Source organism: Pinus tabuliformis, chromosome 9 (genome assembly GCF_031772625.1).
Source record: "Pinus tabuliformis cultivar Carrire ecotype Pingquan chromosome 9, CPIR1, whole genome shotgun sequence".
NCBI classification, from domain to species: domain Eukaryota; kingdom Viridiplantae; phylum Streptophyta; class Pinopsida; order Pinales; family Pinaceae; genus Pinus; species Pinus tabuliformis.
The window spans coordinates 294,844,386-294,870,698 of NC_142307.1; the positions used below are offsets into that span (position 1 = coordinate 294,844,386).

The 26,313-nt window shown below is 42.1% G+C and overlaps 1 protein-coding gene across 7 annotated transcripts in view; it reads right to left on the reverse strand.

Moving 5' to 3' along the window:
• Positions 1-26,313, reverse strand: part of LOC149148360 (uncharacterized) — a 151,938-nt gene that overhangs the window by 84,253 nt on the left and 41,372 nt on the right. For 2 of the 7 annotated variants that reach the window (XR_016262328.1, XR_016262329.1), the window contains exon 8: positions 22,193-22,407. The exons of 4 other annotated variants lie outside the window; for them this stretch is intronic. Coding sequence is in view for 1 of the 3 variants with exons in the window: in XM_089438505.1 (XP_089294631.1) it covers positions 22,376-22,407 (32 nt within the window). In the remaining 2 variants the exon portion in view is untranslated. Of the gene's footprint in view, positions 1-22,191; positions 22,408-26,313 lie in introns of those variants that run through there. One more of the 7 variants, XM_089438505.1, reaches the window with a different exon arrangement.

Genomic DNA, 26,313 nt, shown 5'->3' on the forward strand with positions numbered 1-26,313 from the left:
TGATATTTACATATATTTCGAAATAATGACTTGGGAAGCCATTTTATGGTTGTACGATCCACAATTTGACTTACTGATTACCATTTCTTTGAAGAGTTAAAACATAATTGATTTCAAGTATAACAGCTATGACAGGCTCAAACCATAATTCTATGATGATCAGTGCTCTTAATATTCTTCTCTATTGTAAAGCTATAAATCCAAGTATTATATCTGACCCTATTTGGCACATACACATTGTCAAATGTGTAAGGATGGCATTCAATGTTATGAACAAAGTTTGCATACACAGCGGAACATTCAGAATATCTGAAATATAAGAATGTCCATCATGGAATAATATATATATATATATATATATATATGAATGTTTGAATACAAGAGATATATAAAATTATTACAACTGAAGGTCCCATATATATACCTAGCTGGGTACCCTTTCATGAACAGTCATGTCTTTTGAGACATACCTCTTCAGTGTGTTAATCATTGTTAACTATTTAATTATTAATTATTTAAATTCATAACATTGTTTTCCCCTTTAAAGAAGCTTTGTCCTCAAAGATTATTAATGAAAAGGCTTGATATGTTTTTATGTCTCGTAATGTCTCTTTGTCTCCTTAACTTGCGGAACTATCATCTTCGATGATACAAGACGATATGACCTTTTGAGTGTAGTACAAAAATGTCGCACAGTAAAATGATTTAGCCATCCCAAATTAATCTTTTGTGGAATCTTCCAATTACTAGAAACTTTAGATGAATTGTTATCATAACACTGGATTATTGTGCCATTGATGTTCTTGGGAACCTAAGTCATTTGTTTCTTGTCTGAGTGATAAGAATTTGCAAATTGGTTAAAATGTCTGCTTTTATGATTTGGATGTCGATAAGTAGCTCTTGTGATTTGATCTCCCCTTACCCTGTTTGTGCCAATTTCTTGATTTACGTATCTGATTTCCTTCACATACTGAAGTCGCTTGGTTTAACAGTTGGATCTTCACTTGAAATTTCCATCTTTTGAACTACAACTTCTATGTACATCTTCACTTCAATTGGATTGGGATCTTTTTGAATTGTGGCATTATCTGGATCAGTGTTTGTTCCCTTTTCTTCGACTTGAATTTCCACATCTAAAGATTTTGATGCATTTTGAGTAAGTTGTTCTAACTTGTCGTTTAGCGACTTCTTATCACTATTAAGCTTCTTTATTTGTGTAAGTAGGTTTTGATCATGATTCTTTAGATGAGAAAGTTCTTCGTTTTTTGAATTGTTGACTTTATTCTTAATGTCTTTCTTCTCATCTTGTACACATTTGATTTGTTCTAATAACCTTTGATTAAGGTTCCTTAAGCCTAAATTATACTCTTCTTGTTTCGATAGATGTGTCTTGAGTTCCTTCTTTGTGACCTTAGCCTTCTTGACTTGTGCAAGTAAATTTTTCATTGTGGTCTCTGAGGCAAAAAATTTCTTCATCCTTTTTTATTACTTCCTTATAATGCATATCCTCAAGATATTTATATTTTTGTTTCTTGTTTCACTGAAGTTTCGCTATTTTGTCTTTTAAATTTTTAATATGTAAATTCTCTTGATCTTCCAATACAATTTCTCGGTACAATAGATTACATTGTCTTGTAGGAGCGATCTTGGGTGTTCAACTTGCAAACTGGATTATGCTTTCTCCACTTCTTGAGCCACAGTTTTTTATCAAAATCTGCCTATTGGCGCTCAAGTGTCATAATTAATTGCTTTATCCCTTCATAAAACTTAACATCTCTTTCTAAGGATCGTTTTTGTGTGTCACTTTGATATTCAACAATTTCATATTTATTACTTTATTAGGAAACTGTGAGAAAATAAATTATATGGTCAAAAGATATGACTGTTCATGAAGGGGTACCCACCGAGGTAAATATATGGGACCCTCAGTGGTAGCAATCTCATATATCTCTTGTATTCAGACATTCATATATAAATTATTCCATAATGGACATTTTTATATTTCAGATATTCTAAATATCCTGCTGCATATATGAACTTTGTTCCTAACATTCAACATAATTCTGCATTTCTGAGAAGGCATGTCTAATTATCTATTTCTTCTGTTGTATAATTTTGGCAAAAGAGGAGGTTATGGCCTCTAGGACACCCCGCTCCAATGTGAAGTTATTAAAAAACAGAATGCCACGGGGCAAAGAAGCCTAATTCACTCTGATTTACTTTATCATTCAAAGAGAGAAGCCCACCATATTTATCTCAAGATTGCATATATTTAGTTGCTTCTAAGATTAATTTGATTGAAAAAACATTAAAGAGACAATCTGGGCATACCCTCCATTGTGACAAAGGAAACACCACAGATAATAGCAGACGGGCTCAAATCTAGTCCATTACTTATGGACATATTTGTGAAATTTTGCTTGCAATGTTTAGCCTTACCTTTGATGGTTTCGAAATGCAAATGCTGCTTTTGGCATGCCAAAACCAACCATTTTCATCTTAGCGCTAATATACAAATTTCAGCTTCCTTCAATATACGATTCTTTTGGGTACTTGTGAATAATTCATTCAGTTCGCACTTACTGTCAGAGATGCCAGCCCAGACCATGGAGGTTCCATATCTGTTTACAGAGAACAGTGGCGAGTATACACCCCTCACCCTATGGTAGTGTCCTTCTGCTTGATAAATGTCAGTGTATATCTGATTGGTGAGGGTGTGCATTTATCAGTTTACCATTTCAGAAGCATGTGCCTATGCATCCCTCACCTGATTGTGGTGTCCCTCTGCTTCATAAATTCCGATGTCTTTCTGACTGTCGAGAATGTGCATTTGTCTGTCCATTTCAGAGGCGTGTGGCGGTGTCTTTCGTTTTCTATGTGATCACATAGAGACTTTGTGACTGGACATGCAATTGTGATGTATTTTCCTTCTCAGCAGACAAGCACACATGACTCTATGGGTCGATTGTGTGGCCTGCAGGTTCACGGTTGTGAAAATTCCTAGACTCGAAGGAACCCCTACTGCAGCAAATCTGAATCTACTTCACCTAATTGATTTTTAAATTACATTCATCAATTTGTTCTTCTGAATACTAAAGCAAATTACTTCTGCGGCCTACACTAATTAAATATTTGATCTCATGAAACACAAAACAGAACAAAGAACAAAATACATAGGACACTTATTTTTGGACACAATAGTCCCCAAAAAAACCCAATGCGGGAAAACCAGTGTAGCAGCTCTGAGGATTTATTATTATGCAGGAGAAATATCTAAATACAAATCTAGGATGTTTATCTACCAATCCTTTACAGAGAAAATACTGGTGGAAAAAATGAGTGAGTTTTACCTCACTCACTTCACCCAACAGAATTCTCGCTGATCCAGCACAAGACTGGCTAACCCCAGCTATTTCTGCGTTGGCTCTGTGTCATCCCTGTGTCACTGTCTCTGCCCTCTGCGTCAACTCTCTCGGCTGTTCTGATAGTTCCCAGTTGTTTCCGTTGTTCCGATAGTTCTGAATTCTGCGTGACGGGTAATTTCTCTACGTCAGCTCTCTCCGCCGCTCTGTCAGTGTTCTCTGGAAGTCCTTGCAGATTCTAACTGTCCCTCTGCTGCAAAATGATCACCTAGTTCGAATTTCTCAACTTCCTAGCCCCAAAAATCGAACTCTAGATCAATTCTCTCCCTATGTGTGTATTTCCAAATGAGCCCCAAGCCTCCATTTTATACTTTTCTTATTGGGTCTTCAACGGTCGAGATTAAGTCTCTAATGAATGGCTAAGATAAAAACATGATTTGATCCACCTTCAAGATCATTCTCGCCTATATTTTGATTAATACCCATTAATATTTTAATTTCCCTAAGTTTAGACTTAGGGACCCCATTAAAATAATTAATTATTTTAATAAAATACAATCCAGGTGGAATTTCACCACACGATTTCTGGATTCTTTAGAACTCATGTGCCTTAGCCTCTCCACCAATTTTCAAGGCTAGAGCACTTCTGATGCTACCAAAAACTAACACTCCCTCTTAGCGAGGAAAGTGCTCTAACAACAATGTCCACCTGCATGCTGCTCTGTTTCTGAAGCACCTCCTTTATGCACTGCTGCTGCCACCAACACTGTGTTGCTACTGCTATTGTACTGCTGCCCAAGACATTGCCACTACCACTGCTGCATCTGTACTACAACTCCCTCTCAAATGCTGCATCCGCTATGTTTCTAGCACTGCCACTGCTAAAATTGCATCTATACAGCAACTCAGTTGTTGTGAGAAGCAACTTAAAAACATCAAAAATTAGTTGAACTTAACTGTGTTCAGCGTAATACAATGAATGTTGGAATCTGCCTGCTGTTGATTCTAATCCTTTGAATCTTTCTGTGTTGTTGTTGACTCCTGCACTATGCCAACTGCATTACTACCAACCTTGCTTTGCATTGATCAGTCTCTAGTCCCTAGCCACTACATTTGTCCTCCAAACACTCCACTGCATCATCTAACACTAAGTCCATCTTACCACTGTTGAATCTTGGGCTCCCGTAGCAAGGAATTAATCCAAGAGGTGGACTCCTCAAGGATCCTGCCCATCTGTAGCTCTTTCAAACAACAACTCTAAATCTCCCCGTCTCCCTCCTGGAGATGCTACTGTCATCTCTGCCAAATGTCGAATGACCTCCTCTCTCCTTTTCACAGCACTAGATTGGCCTACGCACTCCTTGTTGGAGCTTGTAGATCTGCCCCTCTCCGTTGTTGTTCAACAAGTGAAGATTCGAACTCCTTGGCTAAAAGTCCTCTAAGGAGAAAATTCCCCTTTTATGTGCCTTCGCTCTTTTCCAGCGAATTTTGACCCGGCAGAAACTGCGCCCTTCAAGCACTAAGTTGAGGTTCTGCGTCACTCCCTCTGCCTCTGCAAACTCACGAACTGGAAATCGTACCTCTGTCGTCTCACTCAAAGAGTGATTTCCTATGATCTTCTTCCGGACAAGGATTGCGCAATCCTTTCAAGGGGATTCGAATCGCTGCCAAGTGCAGCTTTCGGCCTCACTGCTCAGCATTGGATCTGCTCTTCCTGTTTCAAAATCAATGCTCTGATACCATGTGAAAATTCCTAGACTCAGAGGAACCCCTACTACATTTGTTAATTAAGGTTGTCATTGACGTCAATATGGCATTGTTTGTGATGGAAATATTCTTGTGATGCATGAATAACCCTTTGCCCTAACGATAGCAGGTATTGCACCAAGGGAGAAAGCTCCCACTTTGAGGAATTGATAGGGATACTGATGCAAGAAGAAGAGCGGAGTAGTGGGATATCTGGCCGAGGGGAGGATAGAGAGGGATGAAAAATGGAGTTGCAGCGACAGTCTGAAAAGGGTTAGGGTTTCTGCAGCTTATCTGCTCCACACCTGCACCCTACCTATCGTCATGTGGTACTTCTGGTCACCTTCACCGTGGCGATTCGTAACTCGACTTAGCTCACCGTAATGCCCTTGTAACCCCGTCTTTCGCACTGTTTTACTGCATACTTGCCTATTACTCGACATTGCAATGTAGCGACGGTTACGATAGTCTTGGAGGCAGCTAGGGGAGAACTCCTCAGAACAGTCATGGAGCTAGACATAGTGGATTACTCAGAGGACCCGTTGGAGGACGTTAACATCTGGACAACTCCTCGCTCCGTCGCGGAAGACCTTCTCCCCTTTTGTTGTGATCTAACAACCACCATTGCTGGACTTCTCTGAGCCTCTTCCGGTATGGTCGGTACCCTCCTCCCCACCACAATCTCCCTTCGCATTTAACTTTGCGTCTGACTGCCTTCACCCTAATCCCGCAGCTAAATCTTCACATTACCCTCCCACCCTGTCTGTCGGCTCTCTAAACAAACCCCCTGGCAACTCGACCCTGGTACAAGGGACCCCTCAAGCAACAGCATCAGCAGCACCTCCATCGGGTAGTTACTCAGTAGTCCCCCCACTCTCGGAACCTATCCCTACGGACGAACATCTCTGCACTGGAAACCCTCCCTCAAACCCTTCTCTACTCGAGGAACGCCCTGACTCCTCTGAAGACACTGCTAGGCCAAGTAAGAAGCGCAAGTGCTTCAAACCAAAAGGTGAAGAAGTCATCATCACGCTTGGGGAAGATATCCAGGCCCCAGGGGGATGACACCATGGATACGGCAGATCGCGTTCTGGTTGGAAGGATCTGAGGCAGGAGCTACAGAGCGGCTCACCTGAAGCTTTGGACCTCAGAGGTATTGAGGCAGCACCTAACCAACCTTCCCTTTGTACAAACTTTTGTTAGGGGTTGGTTCGCTCTACGCCTCGCCAGAGCCGAGCACACGAATTGGGTCCTGTCCTCCTTCTGGCACTTTGAACGCGCCCCAATCCTCCTCCGTCGTTGGAACCCTCTATTCAATCCGGAAAAAGAACAAATAGGGGTTGGGCCTATTTGGGTTCGGCTTCCAGGATTGCCCCTCCAATTCTGGCCAGAGGACATATTTCAACACATCGGCAACACCCTTGGCACATACCTTGAGCACGATAGATCGTATTTGGCAACTGGAATGATGGCTTATGTCAAGGTTTTGGTTCATCTGGACATGAGGGGAGGTCTCCAGAAGCATATCACACTACAATGGAGAACATTCTCTCGACAACAAACTCGGGAGTACGAAGGAGTCTCGTTCCGTTGCAGACGATGCCACAAGGTGGGACATCTTTTCAAGGACTGCCCCTTGAATAGGAAGGCGAGAGATGGAGAAAAGGAGAAGGTAAATCCGCAGAAAAGCTCACAATGATAGGGTAGCACCCCCTCGGCTGAAGAAGCAATAAACTTGGCCCAGGCAGATGCGAAGAAGGCACCCTCAACGGAGGCCAAGAAGAAGCGTGGGAAAACACCTTTCGGGCCATCCTCTCCTCCTTTGACCAGAGCAGGGGCGGCTGTCGAGGCTGCATTCTCCACATGTATGTTGGATTCATCCTCCTCCTCTGCTTATTCTACTGTTTCATCATTTTGCATTGCATCAAATAATGTTCAGCTCTCTGATCACTGCAAAATCCCTCCCATTACTCTGGCATGTCCCATAAAACCCTCCTCTCCCACCATATCCTGCACCCCGCCATCTTTTCCCGAGGACTCCCAAACCATCACTTCCATTCTTGTACCTATCCCTCCATCCACCAGATAACCCCCTACGTTCTCGGATCCGATCACAAGCTCCTGATTCCCTGGGTATAAGCCTGATTTCCTCCCCCCCACGTTCAAAACAACCTCGAGGCAGCCCCTCTTCCTTATCAAAAGCCATTCTACAAGTCGGGGAAGAGATAGCTGCTGGCAGACTACATTCCATCAACTGGGTACTTAGAGCAGTCAAAACCCTTGTGCACCCCCTTCCATGAAGATGCTATTCTTCAATTGTCGAGTGTTGGCTAGCCCTAACAAAAAACTAGCCTTGAGAAGACTGCTGAAATCTGAGTCCATTGATGTCCTCTTTCTACAAGAAACCCTAGGTCAAGCTAGTGTTATCACTCACCTTCTCGAATCATGGCTACCAGGGTGGACTTTTCACTCTCTTGATGCAATTGGTCGATCAGGGGGTTTGGCTCTGGGAGCTAACACCCATACCATCAAAATTTGTAACATATGGGGGAGCTCTGGGCACATTGGCGCAGACATATACTCATCAATACTCGATACAAAGCTCAGGATTATTAATATCTATGGTCCGTGTCACAATAGGGAAGAATACTGGAACAGACAGCTAAAATCTCATATTTTGCAACAAGATAAGCTCATTTTGGCGGGGTGGACCTAAACTTTTCCATTGGATTCGCAGAATCATGGGGGCATAATGCACAAAGCGACATCCTCTCGGAATTTTTTGAGACCATTCTGGAGGAACATAATCTTATTGATATCCCGTGCTCCAAAATCTAACCTACATGGAGAAACAACAGATCAGGTGAGGATAGCCTATCCAAGAGACTAGACCGATTCCTCATTAAGGAGCACCTGCTGAACATGGGACATGGATTTAGATAGTGGGTTGGTTCAGGGGGCATATCGGATCATAGGCCGATTTACCTGGAAACAAGGGCAGGTATGTACAAACATAGGGCCCACTTCAAATTCAACTCTGCATGGCTAAGAGACACATAATACATCAAGCTAGTCACCGAATTCTGGAAGAGTCACCCCCAGCAGCAAGAAGGAACATCTCAGAAAGTTTTGCTCGAAATCTGAGAAAACTAAAGAATCTCTCCAAAATATGGGCACACAAAAAGCGAACCCTGGAGGACCTTATCCTTAAGACTACTGAAGAAGAAATAGAGGCTTTTGAGAATGATCATGGAGGGACTTACTCCTCCACAAAACATAAAGACCAAATTACATCCCTTCTGGCTAAGAGGAGTCAAATACTCAAGGATCAAGAGGAAAGTTGGCGACTGAGACGCAGAGCCATTTGGCTTATGGAAGGGGATGATAATACCAAGTTCTACCACAAATTTGCAAACGGGCGCAAAGCTATAAATACATGTGAAATAGTGAATACCTTCCCCAGATTAGTTGCCCTGGCTACATCTCATTTCGGGAACATTTACAAAGCCCCCCAAAATGCTACTCTAGCTGAAATCATGAGAACAGCTCAGTTGTTTCCAAGGTTCGTCAACCAGGAGGATGCTTTGGAACTGACAAAGGAAGTCACTTTGGGAGAACTGGAAGCCACTCTAAAATGGTTCAAACGAGACAAAAGCCCAAGACCGAATGGATGGAATGTGGAATTTTACCTGGCTTTTTTTGAAATACTTAGAGGGACCTCCTATAAGTTATAGAGGAGTATAGATCCAGCGGAAGAATGTATGAGGCCTACAATTCAACTTTTTGTTATCACCTCAAGAAACTCTCCTAGGTTGTATCTCGGAGCTGCTCAAGAACATTACAAACTCAACAAAAATGTTGGAAATAGGTGGATGAATGGAAGGAATGATGCATATTCAAACCAGATAACCACTTGTATTAAGCTTGTCCCCAAACATGGGTGAACACCCCCAGACTACAAGGCTTTAGACCACCAATTACTCACAGTTTGAGGATTAAGTGAATCATGGAGAATACTAACCACACCAGCAGATGCACAAGACCATGTGATGGCCGGCAGCAACTAGTAAAAAGGTCTGCAAATCTATTTCCTAATGCACAGATAGGATGACAACTCTCTAGCACTAAGTAAACAGAAACCTGCATAGCACATTCAATGATACATTCTAGATTTTAACACAGAGGTGGGATGACAGCCCCTCTAATGCTAAATATCAAGTGCACATGAACAAATGCATAACAGGCACAGCCTGGAACAGAATAGAAGTGGAAAGTGAACAATTAACAACAAAAGAAGCTTGTATTAGCTGAAAATGAAGACCAGACGTTGCAGGTATCACAGTAGTTACAGTCTCCAGAAGTTGATCCTTACATCAAAACAACAACCATAAACCCTAATTATATTGTGTTTTTGGGTATATATAGAGTTTGTTTACAAGGATATTCTGTTGTTCTATGCGTGGAGGGGTCATAATGGACCACCAACCACCTTAACTCTCTGATGGAGTCTCTGCTACGATCTGCTAGCTTTTATGAACAAATTGACATTCTCTAGTGTTCTATTGTACTCCTCGGGCAGGTGGAGTGTTCACTGAAAGATGCTCCATAACTAGTAAATGTTGTGATCTGCTCGAGGCTGTCCTTTTTCCTTCTCAGCCATGCTTTCTTGTTAAATGCAGCTGTTGAGGATTTAATGCGCCAAGTACTGGATTCTGGCCTCCTTCCTCCTTCGGGTACACTGGACAGGCTATGGACATGGGCAGCATGGCGGAAGCATGGCTACGACGGGAACAAAGCTCAGTTGTTGGATCGCGTGGATCGACGGCGGGGATTGTTTTGCAGTGGCTATCGGGAGACGTGAGATCGGGACAAACGAGGGCCATCGAATCGCGATCGGGGAGATCCGACGGTGATCGGGAGGCAAAAGAACGCGGGAGATAACGCGCGAGGACAGGCGAGACGGCGGTAAGCGGTATTCCCCGCACCACCTTTGGAGCTGCGGCGGTTTCCGTACAGAGGGTGAGCGATGTGAGTCAACCAGTGACGCGTGTCGGATGTGGGTTAAATCATGAGCAATTTATGGGCGCATGACGAGCAATTACCGTTGGATTGGAAGATGGACGATCGGACGACGGGAAACTGAACGCAGTTTAACATGTGGGGGGAATAGATGAAAACCGTTAGATCAGGACGATCAACGGCGGAGGAGCGATCACGACATCGCGTCGGCGAAAGACAAGGGGCATAGCCTTATAGCGATTTATGCGATTTGCCGATTTGCGATGAGGGAAAAGGGACTTAAGAAAGGCGCACGGTCATACGATCACAGTCATATGACCGTTTGAACTCGACGCCCGGGGCTAAGGAAACATGGTCTTTAATGAATTTCGGGGGGTTTTAAACGGGAAATGTAGATGTTTTATGGAAGAAACAGAGGTAACGGGGCAAGGAGAGTATGAGAAAATTAAAGGAGGAGAAGGTAGATGACTGCTGCGAGCTCCCTTTCAGCATAAACACATGGCAGAGCTGACAATTGGTCCTCCAAATGTTGAAGTTTGTAGCAGAGCCTCCTTCTGGGGATGAGATCCTCCCTGTGAGGTGTCAAGAACTGCAGACCAATGCCTTCATACAAAACAAGCTTAAAAACAGTGCCTAGTATCCATTGGGCATGGAGTCAAACTAAGTCTACACTAAAACCTGTAAAAGAAAATGCTTACAATCATTAAGGCCTGAGGACCTTAAACAACATAAATATTCAAAAACTGGCCAACTGATGGGCCATCAAAATTATTTCTCCTCCTCTCGGTCGGTTGTTCATAGAGCTGCAAAACTAGATTTATTTGATCATCTACCTCAAAAAGTTTAGGACATTTGAGCTTAATAGGTAGATATGGATCAAATTTTATCTCCCTTCTATATGCTCTCCTCCTTGGATGTTTTTCATGAGAGCTTTTGTACCCCTGCTGAATAACCACGGTTGCTATGTACTTGTCTTTGTCATCTGTGGCCTGCACAATCAGTATAAATGGTGTACCAATGTATTCATGTGTAGAGAACACAAAGACACCATCTGCTCCTTTATTTTTCTTAGAACAGTCCACATCCAAGGAGGAGTTCCAAGATTGTGCACCCTCTTCCTCTGTCATCTGACAAGCTGCCTTTTCAATCTGTGTGGAGGCCACCTGAGCAGGCATCAGAATATCAAAACTGAGATGATCAGTATCAGCCTTGGGCTTTGAATCATGGCTTGCCTCAAAGTTCAGGGGGCAACTTTGAAGGATTGTCTTTTGAGCAGGCAGAGGGACAAAAGATGATGGGGAGCTTTCCTCTCCCTTATTGGTCACTGGGCTGGGGATAATGGCAAGTTTGGTAGTTTGCAGATCTGCATAGTCACTAGAAGATGTGCTGGCTTTAGGCTTAGATTCTTTGAGGATGGGAGGACTTATTGTTGGTTGCTTCTGCTGATAAGCTTGTTGTTCTGCAGGTACAACACACTGATGAGCAATGCCTTTGTATAATGCTTCTTCATATGCAGCTCTGGTTAGGAAAGGGGCACTGCCCTTATCTTCCAAACCGTGGACCTCCTTCTCTTCTTCATACAACTCTTCCTCCATGACTATAGTTTGAAAAAGGGGCTTCACCCTTTTGTCTTCATTTGTATCTCTACTTTTTTGCAAAATCTGCAACTGCTCCTGTGCTTCTCTATATGGATTTGGCTTTGGAAGAGTAAGGGAAAAAGGAGCTCCTGCTTCCTGAGAGTACTGCTCAACCTCTACTCTGGAAACTTCAGAGGCTAATAACTCTATCATCCTAGCTAATTTATCAATCTTAGGATTTGAGGATGATGAGAGTTCTCCTCCCTGTCTTCTCCTTTCAGCATCACCTTTGAGTCTTTCTGCAGCTAAAATGTTCGATTCTACTTCAAAGGCTGCATTTTGCATATCAACCAAAGAAGCACATCTTCTTTCTCTCAACAGCAGGCAGAACTGAGAATCGAAGGCATTGGCATAAGTGATCATAGCAGAAGTAGGGGTAGGTTTTACTTCGGCTGGTATTCTGCTGTACATATGGTTGAATCTGATGTTGAAATCAGATAGCAGCTCACCATCTTCCCTCTGCAAGTTCCCAAACCCAGTATGATAATAGAGCAGATCTTTATTATCCCCCAGTGCTTTAGGAACACATCATCTAGGGCTTCAATGTCTGCAATAGACCTAGGGGGTAATTCTCTGAACCATTTTCTAGCTTCTCCCTCCAGGCTTTGGACAAAAACCCTCATCCACACATCCTCTTCATTAATATCTAGGTTATCAACATAAGAATAGAAAGATTCGAGGTGCTCCTCAGCTGATACTCCTTTTGTACCAGTAAATTTAGGCATGTATTCTTGATAATCTCCCGTAGGCATGGCATTCAAAGGGACAGGCAAGACCAAGGGTCCATACCTGGCAGCTACAATTCTTTCTATCTTCGTAGGTGCTTGCTGGCCTGCCATGACTGGGGTATATGAAAAGATACTAGTAGACTGAGTGGTATGGATCAATGAAAAGGATGACACAGACAGAGGAATATGATGGACTGTATGGGGGGCTTTCCTTGGACTGAAATCCAAAAGGGAAATGAATGACTAAGGAGCTTTATGAATCTCTGAAAGTGACTTTCGCTAACAAAGATACATGGGATTTCTAAGGCTTGCCTGGTCCTGATGCTCCTTTCTACGAAATTTTCTTCTACTTAACGATCTTCTCAGGGTCGGGCACGGGTTCAACTGGTGATTTCCGAGGATTTCTTCGAGTATGTCTCACAAACTGAGCCAGGACTATACTGTGGAGTCGCCAAAGGTTGGTCTTCCTCCAGTGCAGTCGCCAGATAGATGATTACAACCAAAAATGTGCCCAGACCTTGTCTATCATCAAAATCTGGAACTGTGTCGTCTCCCAGGGAAGTTGAGCCTCAATCTCCTCTCCCCGGCAATGGCGCCAATTAATGTTATCAACCCGAGAAACTCTCCTAGGTTGTATCTCAGAGATGCTCAGGAACATTACAAACTCAACAAAAATGTTGGAAATAGGTGGATGAATGGAAGGAATGATGCATATTCAAGCCAGATAACCACTTCTACTAAGCTTGACCCCAGACATGGGTGAACACCCCCAGACTACAAGGCTTTAGACCACCAATTACTCACAGTTTGAGGATTAAGTGAATCATGGAGAATACTGACCACACCAGCAGATGCACAAGACCATGTGATGGCCGGCAGCAACCAGTAAAAAGGTCTGCAAATCTATTTCCTAATGCACAGACAGGATGACAACTCTCTAGCACTAAGTAAACAGAAACCTGCATAGCACATTCAATAATACATTCTAGATTCTAACACAGAGGTGGGATGACAGCACCTCTAATGCTAAATATCAAGTGCACATGAACAAATGCATAACAAGCATAGCCTGGAACAGAATAGAAATGGAAAGTGAGCAATTAACATCAAAAGAAGCTTGTATTAGCTGAAAATGAAGACCAGACGCTGCAGGTATCACAGTAGTTACAGTCTCCAGAAGTTGAACCTTACCTCAAAACAACAACCATCAACCCTGATTATATTGTGTTTTTGGTTATATATAGAGTTTGTTTACAAGGATATTCTGTTGTTCTATGCGTGGAGGGGTCATAATGGACTACCAACCACCTTAACTCTCTGATGGAGTCTCTACTACAATCTGTTGGCTTTTATGAACAAATTGACATTCTCTGGTGTTCTATTGTATTCCTCGAGCAGGTGGAGTGTTGACTGAAAGATGCTCCATAACTGGTAAATGCTGTGATCTGCTCGAGGCTGTCCTTTTTCCTTCTCGGCCATATTTCCTTGTTAACTGCAGTTGCTGAGGATCTAATCCGCCAAGTACTGGATTCTGGCCTCCTTCCTCCTTCGGGTACACTGGACAGGCTATGGACATGGGCAGCATGGCGGAAGCATGGCTATGACGAGACAAAGCTCAGCCGTTGGATCGTGTCGATCGACGGCGCGGATTGTTTTGCAGTGGCTATCAGGAGACGTGAGATCAGGCAAACGAGGGTCGTCGGATTGCGGTCGGGCAGATCCGACAGTGATCAGGAGGCAAAAGCACGCGGGAGATAACGCGCAGGGACGGGCGGGACGACGGTAAGCGGTATTCCCCACACCGCCTTTGGAGCTGCAGTGGTTTCCGTACAGAGGGGGAGAGATGCAAGTCAACGAGTGACGTATGTCGGATGTGACGGTGGGGAAACCGCTTTCCCCGCGGGTTAAATCATGAGCAATTTACGGGCACGGGATGAGCGATTACCGTTGGATTGAGAGATGGACGATCGGACGGCAGGAAACTGAACGCAGTTTAACATGCGAGGGGAACAAGCGGAGACCGCTAGATCAGGACGATCAACTGCGGAGGAGCGATCACGACATCGCGTCGGCGAAAAACAAGGGGCATAGCCTTATAGCGATTTATGCGTTGCCGATTTGCGATGAGGGAAAAAGGACTTAAGAAGGGCGAACGGTCATACGATCACAGTCATATGACCGTTTGAACTCGGTGCCCGGGGCTAAGGAAATATGGTCTTTAATGAATTTCGAGGGGGGGTTTAAACGGAAAATGTAGAGGTTTTATGGAAGAAACAGAGGTAACGAGGCTTGGAGAGTATGAGGAAATTAAAGGAGGAGAAGGTAGATGACTGCTGCGAGCTCCCTTTCAGCATAAACACATGGCAGAGCTGACAATTAGTCCTCCAAATGTTGAAGTTTGTACCAGAGCTAACACTTTCATCACTCTCATCCCCAAATCTGACAATCCCACCTCCTTCAATGACTATAGGCACATATCCTTGTGTAACTGCATTTACAAAATCATATCCAAGATCATAGCCAACCTCCTTCGGCCGATCCTGTCCAACCACATCTCAGCTGAACAATTTGCTTTCTTGCAAAACAGACAAATTCATGAGGCTGTCGGAACTACACAAGAAATCCTACACTCTATTCAGACACAAAAACTTAAAGGTATGGTCCTAAAATTAGATCTCTCGTAAGCCTTTGACAGAGAATTGGCTATATATTAGAATGGTTTTAACAAACTTAGGATTTCCATACGAGTTCATAAGATGGATTATGTGTTGCATTACTAATGTATCATTTAGTGTCCTTGTAAATGGGGCGGCATCACCCTTCTTTCACTCCAAGAGAGGTCTCAGGCATGGATGCCCATTGTCCCTGTTACTTTTCTTACTCATCATGGAAGGTCATAGCCGAATCTTAAAGGAGGAACATCATCGAGGAAGACTAAGAGGTATCAAGATCGCAAATGGATGCACATTGACTTACTCTTTGTAGACGATGTTCTGCTCTTCCTAAATGGGAGTATTGGTGATTTGACCTCACTACTAAACACTTTCTCTATCTTCCTATCGGCCACAGGCATGATGGTGAACAATGCAAAGTCCACCATAATAGCTATAGGGTGCTCCCCATATGAGATACACTATGCCCTGCGCAGATTCCCTTATACCATACTGCATCTAGAAGAGGGTCTCAAATACTTGGGCTACAGATTAAAGCCTCTCGAATATAAGAACGCAGACTGGATATGGCTCATCACCAAGATGGAAAAACAACTTAACATATGGTACCACAAATATTTATCGAGAGGAGGAAGACTAATCCTCATCAAAGCAATTCTAGAAGCAACTCCAGTGTACTGGATGTCATTAGCCTGGATAGCAAGGGTAATCCTTACTAGAATAAAAAACTATGTTGCAAATTCTTGTGGAAAGGGAAGTAGCTAGTGAAATTTTTTGCTTGGACAAATTGGGAATCCCTAGCTCTCCCAAAGAAAGGGGGGGGGATGGGCAATCAAAAGCCTAGGCACTTTCTCTACAGCCTTGGCGGCGAAATTAGGGTGGCGGCTAATCACATCACAGCTTATGGACAACAGTGGCCATCTCTAAATACATCGCTCCTCAAAATCTCATGGAATGGCTACGACAACCTCAATGGAATTATGTTGGCAAACCAAACATATGGAACGCAGTTCTGCAAGCAATGCCTCTTATTAGGGATGGTCTCACATGGAGAATATAGTCGGGAGCAGCAGTCAGAATAGGGATAGACCCCTGGATCAGGTGTGGAAACGCTCACAGGATCCCTGAGGAGCTAAGAACCCATCTCTCTGCCAAGGGGATCACTCATCTTCGCCGCATAGCGTACAGTGATCACTCAACATATATACAAGCAACCTGGAAAACTGGGAGGGCATTGCAGATCCCTCATCTATGGCGGCAGCATTGGAAAGAATACATGGAGGCCCTTACTAAATCACACATCAGAATATTGGAAGGAGAGGATGAGCTAATTTGGGCACCAGCAAAGCACGAGAAATACTCATCAAAAGAAGGTTATATAGTTCAAATGGACTCAAAAAAATCTCCACTATGTGAAACATGGTGGAGCAACATATGGAAATTAAAAGCACCACCTAGATCGAGGCTCCTCATGTGGACCATTCTGAGGCACAAGATCCCCACAGGAGATAATTTAAGCAAAAGATCCTTCCATGGACCCTTCTGGTGTGGTCTATGTAAATCTGAAAATGAAACTGTGGATCACCTCTTCCTCTTGTGCCCGACCATAAAAGAGCTATGGAGTTCTATACTCTCTCATCTACCCTCGCTCCCACAATGGCAGGGTATGTCAGTTTGTGAGGCTTGAGAAGCATGGTGGACTGTCGCCTCCTCGACGAAAGCCAAAAATATCCCCATTCTCACTTGTTGGGCCATCTAGATTGCTCGAAATAGATACATATTTCAGAACTCTCCCCCCTTCTGGTCGACTATCATAGCCCACATCCTATTTGATTACCAACTCATTCCCGAGGATGAATCTAGTTCTACTCCCAGGCACATTATCCCTAATAACATTAATCATACACACCCCTGGGCATATTTTGACGGCTCAGCACAAGACATTGGATGTGAAGGTGGTGCCATACTACACCTCTCGGAATCTCATTCTTTCAAAATTCAAATGAGACTAGGTAGAGGCACTAACAATTTTGCTGAGATTATCACAGCCAAATATACCATACAATTTGCATTGGAAAAACAATGCAGAAACTTACAACTTTTTGGAGACTTAAAAATTGTACACAATTGGATAAACAAAACTGCTAATTGTAATGCATATTCTTTGAGACATATCATGGAAGAATTCCACAAACTCATCAATATTTTTGACACTCTTGTTTGTCATCATATATACAAGGAGCAGAACACAGTTGCCGATCTACTATCGAAGGAAGCAGCACACAAGCCTATAGGGACATGGAGGATACTGGAGCAGAAGGATGGAACCTTCCATCAGCACTACCATAGACCTTTTATAGACATATCAAATTAACTGGCTCTGAAGGAGCCTGAAAATACTTTTTGTTTATATAATTTTATATATGCACAATGATACTAGACTTATATATGATAGTTTAATACTTCTCTGCGTAGAGTAAGCTTTTATCACATTTTGAAATCTCATTGACAGTACAGTGTCTCCCCGCGTGGAGTACACCTCTTTTTGACTACTCAAACATGAAGGGCTCTATGCCTCACGTACAACATATGCATTTGCATCTACAAAATGTAATTTTCTTTGCTTAATGAAAATTACAACTTTTCCAAAGGGAAGAACCAAAAAAAAAAAAAAAAACTTTGCCCTAACCTCATGCAAACCCTACAAGAAAACCCTATGCATGAAGATGATGCATATTCCCTTGCTCTATTAAACCCTAGGAATGTTGGTTCTTAATGATTCCCTAAATGTATGTCTAGCAATGATGAAGCATGCCAAAACATATCCCAAGTCTATGAACATAAACCTAGACCTAATCTAAAAGCCATATACGTGAATACCCAAACCCTAGCAATATATGCATATAATGGAAAGCTAGATTTTATGATGCCTTTATTATATATGGATAAATACATTACTAAATATAAACTTAACCCTTATCCCATGAGAATTAATGACCAATGTATATATGGAAGACAAACACGGTTCCTTATGACCATACATGGTAGAAATAATGTATAATGCAACAACATGGTGTTAGACATCACTCACATGGCAAACGGATGGCAGATGGGATACAACACTGACATGGCAGACAAAGCCTTTTTTGCATGGTGTTTTATATGGTCCATCTTTAACATATATAATGCATGTGCATCACATGGCAGATCAAAGATTGACATGTTCTCTTGAATATGTCGTAAACTATGTTGAACATATAAAAAAATACATATCAGGTTGGACAGTGGAAAAAGGTTAATCTCGGTGTCCCCAGGATGAAGAAAAATAGGTGTTGTGATTAAACTACGTGTCAATTATTCTAGCAAAGGCAGCACACAAAAAATATCAATTCAAAATACATATATTTAATGTTTAATGAAAACATACAGGTCGGCTTCCCCATGGTCATGTCGGCCCTCCAGCCCAACTGACATGTCTATTCATTAAAGGGTAAAAACTAGTATATATTGGAGTTTAAGTTCCTCATTCAAATTATCTAACTCGGTGATCTATTCGTAGAAGAAGGCACAGAATTCGGACAAAAGTCAAAGAAGCAAGACAGAGGTCGAGGAGGACTAAAAGGTAACTGTTTGGGGTAAATTTTCTTTCTAGCTTAGACTATTGCAGCTCGGTGGCAGCAACCTGTAGAGACGTGTTTCAGGGCTCGGATTTGAAGGAAAGTCACCTGTTGGAGACTAACTCAAGCTCGGACTGTGATCAGTCTCTTGGAAGCACAATTTTGGAGCTCGGGACAGTCCCCTTACCTCAAACTTCAGTTCGGATTACAATCCTGTAGCTTATCTTTGTTGTGGACTATCACAGCAAACAGTGAACAGAAAGGCTTGGACTACAGCAATGGAGAAGTGTGAGTTTCCTGTGGGTGTTTTGGAGCTGTTGTAGGGTGGTACAGCTGTAGGAGGAAGGCCAAGCTGCTACAGCCTGTTGGGAAACGGTTGAAAGGCCTTGAAACAAGGTTGTAGGGTCTTCTAGGAGCAGTGAGTAGAAACAACATCATCTTGGAGCAAGGCTGCAGCTGTGGAAGGACTGGTTGGGCAGGTTTAAAAGGGTTGTAGCAGTAGGTTACTAGCTCTAACCAGCAACAACAATTACAGCAATAAAAGAGACCTACAAGCCTACCTTATGAGCAGATCTATTTAGATTTGGGGCAGACATAATTGACCTCTTGTGAAGCAAATTTGTTGACACTTTTGAGCATATTTTTTAGGGGATTCTTAAAGAAGCTTATTGAATAATTGATGTGCAGACTTGAGAGCAGCCTTTGGGCATTGGAGCAATTATTAAACTTGTAGCAGTCCTCTTGAAGAAGCCTTTGAAGAATTGATTAAAGGCCTTGTTGAGTCACATTGAAGATCTAACATTGCAGAGAGTACTCAGGGCAGCTTGTGGAAAACCTTCTTGAGGCATAGCTTGAAGATTTGTAAAAGAAACTTGACTATTTGAGAATATTTGGAAGTAGTGAAGACACCTTGTCGTAGTTGATCTTGAAAGCATTCTTGGAGACATTGTTGACCACGATGTATTGCTGAAGTCGTCATGGAATAACCTTGGAGATTTTGTTTGGGTGACATGAAGAGCAGTGGCGATACCTTCTAAGAAGATAAGGTTGTCATTGATGATGTAGAGTGGAAGACTATAGTGAGCTGAAGATTGACAGGGCTCGGGGAAGAAGATTTTGGGAACCATGAGTTACTACCAAACATATCTTGACGAAGTATTGCAGTGGGCTGGAGCCCAAGAGGTTGGAGCCTCGAAAAGACAAGGTTGTTGCCTTGGAGAATAGGGTTGGAGCCCTAGAGGATTGGTGTTCCATGAAACCAGGTCGGAGCCAATACCGGAGAAGGGTTAGTGCCCAAGGGGTTGGAGCCTCTAAAAGCAAGGTTGGTGCCTTGAGAAGATGGGGTCAGTGCCCTAGAGGTCGGAGCCTCACTAAAGTCCAAGTTGGTGCTTGGCAACAGGTTGGAGCCTAGGAGATTGAAGATCAGTGTCTTCATCTAGGATTGGAGCCCTACCTATATTGTACTTGATTCATTGGAAAGAATATATTAATAAAAGCATTTATTTCTATTGTTCATTTTGTGTTATAAATATAAGTGATCTAACTGGTAAAAGTAACAATTGAAAAGAAATACTAATTCGCACCCCTCTTAGTATTTCCAACAGCAGCAAATCTGAATCTATTTCACCTACTTGATTTTTAAACTATATTCATCAAGTTATTCTTCTGAATACTGAACCAAATTACTTCTGCAGCCTACACTAATTAAATTTGATCTCATGAAACAAAAAATAGAGCAAAGAACAAGATACATAGGACACACTTATTTTTTGACACAATAGTCCCCGGAAAAACCCAATGCGGGAAAACCAGCGCAGTAGCTCTGAGGGATTATTATTATGCAGGAGAAATATCTTAATACAAATCTACGATGATCATATAGCAATCCTTTACAGAGAAAATATTGGCAGAAAATTAGAGTGAGTTTTATCTCACTTCACCCGGTAAAATTGTGGCTAATCCGAGACAAGGCTGGCTAACCCTAGCTATTTTTGTGTTGCCTCTGCATCAGCCTTAAGTCACCTTCTCTGTCGTCTGCGTCAACTCTCCCAGTTGTTCCTACAGTTTCAGTTGTTCTGGCAGTTCTGGATTCTGCGTAACAGGCAGCTTTTTTGCGTCAGCTCTCTCCGCCTCTGTGTTAGTATTCTCTGGAAAGTCCTCCTTTTGGATTCTCACTGCCCCTCTGCTGCAGAATGATCACTTAGTTTGAATTTCTCAATTTCCTAGCCCCAGAAATCGAACTCTGGATCAATTCTCTCCCTCTGTGTGTATTTCCAAATAAACCCCAAGCCTCCATTTTATACTTTTCCTGAGGAGTCTTCAACGGCCGATATTAAGTCTCTAATCAACGGCTAAGATATGACATGGCATGTGCAAACTTTTGCAAAAGATGAAGTAATCACTCAAAAAATGACAGTCAAACGTCATTAGTGACACGTGGGGATTCAAAGTGGCGAAACAGGGTCAAATCTTGGGATGAAGAGACAATATTTATATCAAAAGTTATCTACAAGGTTGGTCGAACAAAACACAGGTCGCAAAATCGTCAAATTCCATAGAGCATTGGAGATCAACATTCCATGCATGATGACGTCCTCACTAGATGCTAGGTGGGGGTCAACAAACATGGCACGTCAATAAAGTGAGACTTGGGGTGGTTACATGGTCAAGGAAACAGTTGGTCTTCTTTTGGACAAAGTTATAGCAGTTGCAAAGTCAAATAAAGATGCTTAAAACCAAATAGAACTTCCTTTGACCAAGTCGAGTTTCCCATGGACCCAATTGAACCAAGCAAAGCAAATCAAATCACCTCATCTAGGCGGAGGGTCATCTTGAGTTGGACATTGAGCATTTTTGGGCTATTATTCTTCATTTATAACATTGAGTATTTTTGGGCTATTATTCTTCATTTATAATATTATTGCCTCTCTGGAATCAAATTGGAAGAGGGCATTGCACTTTCTAGGGTCAAATCAAGCCAAGTCAAACTCTTCAAGTGGACATTTAGAATTTACTTAATCTCTAGATTGTGGATGACAAGTAAAAAAGTGCATCATGAAACCTTTGTAGTGACCAAGATATTAAGTTAAGGGATGTACTGTACAAAAGGGGCCCAATACATTTGTAGGAAAAAATGTCTATTCCCTTTTTAACATGTGACATATCAAACCAACCTCAAGCCTGTAAGCAAGAATGAGATTGCTATCACCTTGCCAGCCCCAATCAACAATTGGCTCACAGAGAACAAACATGTCACAAACGGGATTTGAATCCAGGTGAAGATGATAACGTTTCTCCTCTCAAAACCTTGAGCTAGACACAATTTACTAGAAATAGTCGATTCTACCATAACAACCTCTAAAATTAAACAAAAGTGAACCCACTCTCTATCAAAGCAAAGGACACAGTCACCTGGTTCGCAAATTGAATAATCAAAAGAATAGCACATTTTTCGCTGACTCAATCACTGCATCTTTATTCATGAGCTTTTGGCCTTTCACTCCAGTGTCATATCGAGATGACTGGGGACAATATGCACAATCTTCAGAACAGCCTCCTGTCTTGATAGAAAGAAGAGTGCATTGTTGTACCTCTCTAAATTTGTGGGCATGTCTGTGCACCTGAGCCTGCATAAGTCAAAGAATTCATTTTGAGATGACTGGGTGAAAGCCCTTTATATGAAATATATACGAATATTAGGATCCATGATAGTAGTCCAACAAATAAATCAAGCAAAACAATAAGTCCAATTCCCAATTTTTAACTTTACATGAAAGTTTTAACCTCTTAAAGTAGTCACTGCTTCCTTGGGAAGATCACAAAGCGGAACACAAGAAATAGAAACTAATACAACTGGAAAAAAGTAGCCTATGGCAGAAAAAAACAGTTAACAAAAATCTAGACGGTGCATCCTAAGCTCTATAATACAATTGATAGAACCTAGATGATATGCAAAGAAACACTAAACAATTAATTGAACATATATAACACTTAAAATCGCACTCTTGAAAGCAATAAAAAGGGCAGGTATTCATGTTTGCTACGATAAGCTTAATCCATCCAGACAAATATTCCTTAAGAAGAAAACGAACAATTTTTGTATAAAAACATACCCAAGAGTCTGTTAAATGGCATCTCTCTTTCTTGAAACATGGGTGGACAGCCAATAAACACTGTACCATAATTAAACTGAATCCTGAAGTAGAATTTGATGTATCAGCCAAAAGTCAAGTATTAGTGGATCATAATGATATATCTAGTGCCCTGGAATGCCACTTTCAAGAATTACTCTCAAAGCCAATAAGGGACAGGAGGGAGGCAATAGTGAAAGTTACGAGACATGTTCCAAAGCTGATAACTGAGGAGCAAAATGCTATTTTGAACAAAGAGGTAACATTTAGTGAGGTAGAGGAAATTGTGATGAATATGCCAAAGAATAAAGCACTGGGTCCAGATGGATTCACAGCAGAATTCTACGAGGCCTGCTGGTCAATTCTGCGCAATGATGTGGCAAGTGGTGGAGAATTCAAGATGCACCTCTTCTCTCTTTCAGCTTTCGAAGCCTACTTTCATCTTCTTGCTGCCGAAATCACATAAAGCCACTGCTCAGTCGGATTTCAGACCAATTGCTTTGTGCAATGTCATATATAAGCTAATCTCTAAAACCATTGCTAACAGACTGAAGACCCTTCTACCAGCTTTGATTTCTCTGGAACAAACAGGGTATGTGGAAGGAAGACAAATATTGGACAGCCTGATTTTGGTTTAGGAACACATTCACTCCCTTCGCACTCCAAAGAAACCAGGTATGCTCTTTAAACTTGATATGTCCAAGGCGTTTAACAAAATCAGTTTGCAATTCATTTTTCATAATTTGGTAGCCTTTGGATTGAATGATTATTTGGTACACTGGGTGATGTCCTTGATCACAAAAACCTTCTTTTCAATTTTGGGCATGGATCGCCTTCTTCCACCTTCATTCCTTCGCGGGGACATTCGGCAAGGGGTCAACATATATTTTCCTTGGTACACTGGGTGATGTCCTTGATCACAAAAACCTTCTTTTCAATTTTGGGCATGGATCGCCTTCTTCCACCTTCATTCCTTCGCGGGGACATTCGGCAAGGGGTCAACATATATTTTCCTCTTGATAGGTGAAGGGTTGGGTCAATCTATTAAGCATGCTCTGGAACAAGGAAAGCTCAAAGGTCTTCCTTTAGGATCGGATCATCTGTGTTCAGCACATCAACAATTCGTAAATGACATGATGTTAATGGGCCTTCCCTCACTCAAAGAACCTCAAGAATTCAAGAAGATATCGGAAATATTTGGAGCCGCTTCAGGTACATTTATAAAATATCAAAAAAAAAAAAAAATCTTTAACACTCTGTTGGTTGTGCAGATTCACATCTCATGCATAATGGGTTATCAAAGAGAAGGTCTCCCCTCCACATATTTGGGTGCTCCCCTTACAGAAAATCCCCTGCATCAATCAATTTGGGAGAAGTTTATTGTGAAATTGGAAGCTAAGCTCTCATCTTGAGACTTGGACTTTCAGGACCCTAAATTTAGCAGGGCGCCTCAGCCTTCTCAAATCAATGATGCAGTCCATTCCTACATATCTGCTCTCAGCCCTAGCAGCCCCTAAAGGCATCTTCAGTAAGCTCAGAAGCATTCAACGCTCCTTACTGTGGGGTGGCCCTAGTAAACTGCACAAATGGGCTTTGGTTGCGTGGGATAAAATTTGTCTTCCCAAAAGCAAGGGGACCTTGGTCTCCATGATCCTGCAGTAATGAGTCAGGCCCTCTCAGCCAAGACATGGTGGCGCTGGATCAAATGTCCCTGAACTTTGTGGAGCCAATTCTAGTCTAATAAATACGCTTCAGGGACTCCAACCTCTCAACTAATTAGAATTTCCAATCTGATCCAAGGATCTCATATCTGGAATGCAACCAGGCACAATAAGTCTTTAGTACAAGATCATTGCTTCTGGGAGGTAAGGAATGGGCATTTGCTTAGACACATGCATTCTCCAATACCCAAAAATCGTTTTGGGAAATTCCATCCGGAGACAGATTTATTAAAATAATTAATTATTTTTAATGGGACCCTAAGTCTAAACTTAGGAAATTAAAATAATTAATAGGTGTTAATCTAAATTGTGGGTGTAACTTATAGAAGAAGACGGATATCAAGTCAATATGATCCTAGCCATTGATTAGAATCTAATCTGGGTCATTGATTGATCAGTGAGAGGATTATAAGATAAGGCTTGATGGGCACTTGGACGACACACAGAGAGTTGATCAATCAGACCAAATTGTTGAGGCTAGAGCAGCGCAGTGATTTCGTGGTGATCACGCAGAGAGGGGCAGAGATAGTTTTGGTTGGAGAATCTTCTCCTGGGCCAAGAATACGCAGCAGAGAGGCAGGGAAAGACACAAAGGAGGCAACACAATGCCTTGTGAGGGTGACGCAGAGCCACGAAGGGCTCACGTAGAGTAGCGCAGTGGCTTCAGTGCAGAAGTCCGAAATTTAGCTGGGAGTTCAATGTTCTAAGCCGGGAGGGTTGAAGTCGAGGCTCCTGAGAGCAAATCAATCCAGTAGAGGAGGAAGTGACGCGGTTCCTCAGAGGCAATGACGCAGGCCCATGCAGTGATTGCGTATGGACAGTGCAGAGGAAGTCAGGGACTCATTGTTTCAGTTGTCGGATCAGCTAGGACTTGCAGTGTAGAGTGAGGTAATCTCACTAATTTCTTCTATCGAGTGATATTCTCCATACTGGATAGCCAGCGAGGCATCCAGAGTTTGTATTCTGAAAATTACTACTGCATAATAATAAAACCCTCAAATTTGTTGCACTGGTTTTTCCACACTCGGTTTTTCCGGGGACATTTGTCCAAAAATAAATGTCATTGTGTTGTATTTTTTTCCTATTTAGTTTCTTGTTTCGGCATATTATTTTAAATATTGAATGATGCAATTGTATTTACTTCGATATTACCGTAGAACATAGTAAATAACTTGTATGGATTAACAAGTAGGAGGAGTAACATCAGTTTATTGTTGGCATTATGATTCAAGTGTTGTCCTTGATGGCAACTCACTCAGAGGTTGGTACAGGTGCTCAGAGGTTGGTACAAGTGATGGCAACTTAATCAGAGGACAGATCTTAGTACAGCATGCCAAGAAAGTTCATACACGCAGGTTCGTTAAGCCCAAGTCGCGTATACAAGCAAGTTCACTATATACCAAGTCGCGTATACGCAGGTTCTCTATATATCAAGTTGTGTGTACACGCTGGTTGGCTTCAGTAAAAGCGCGTGTATGTGGAAAACTTCTCTTTGGTCCACGGCGGTTATTCCTTGGAAGTTGTGCCTATGATTTTGGACCTTGATGTCTCGACGAACGTGTTGATCCCTAGTTTTGAAGATGATGGTATTGGATTTCTATGGTTTTGGCTCTTGGTATTGAACAAGGCCTAAGGCTATATAAGGAGAAGGAAATCATTAGGCAAGTGTATCTGAAAAAAT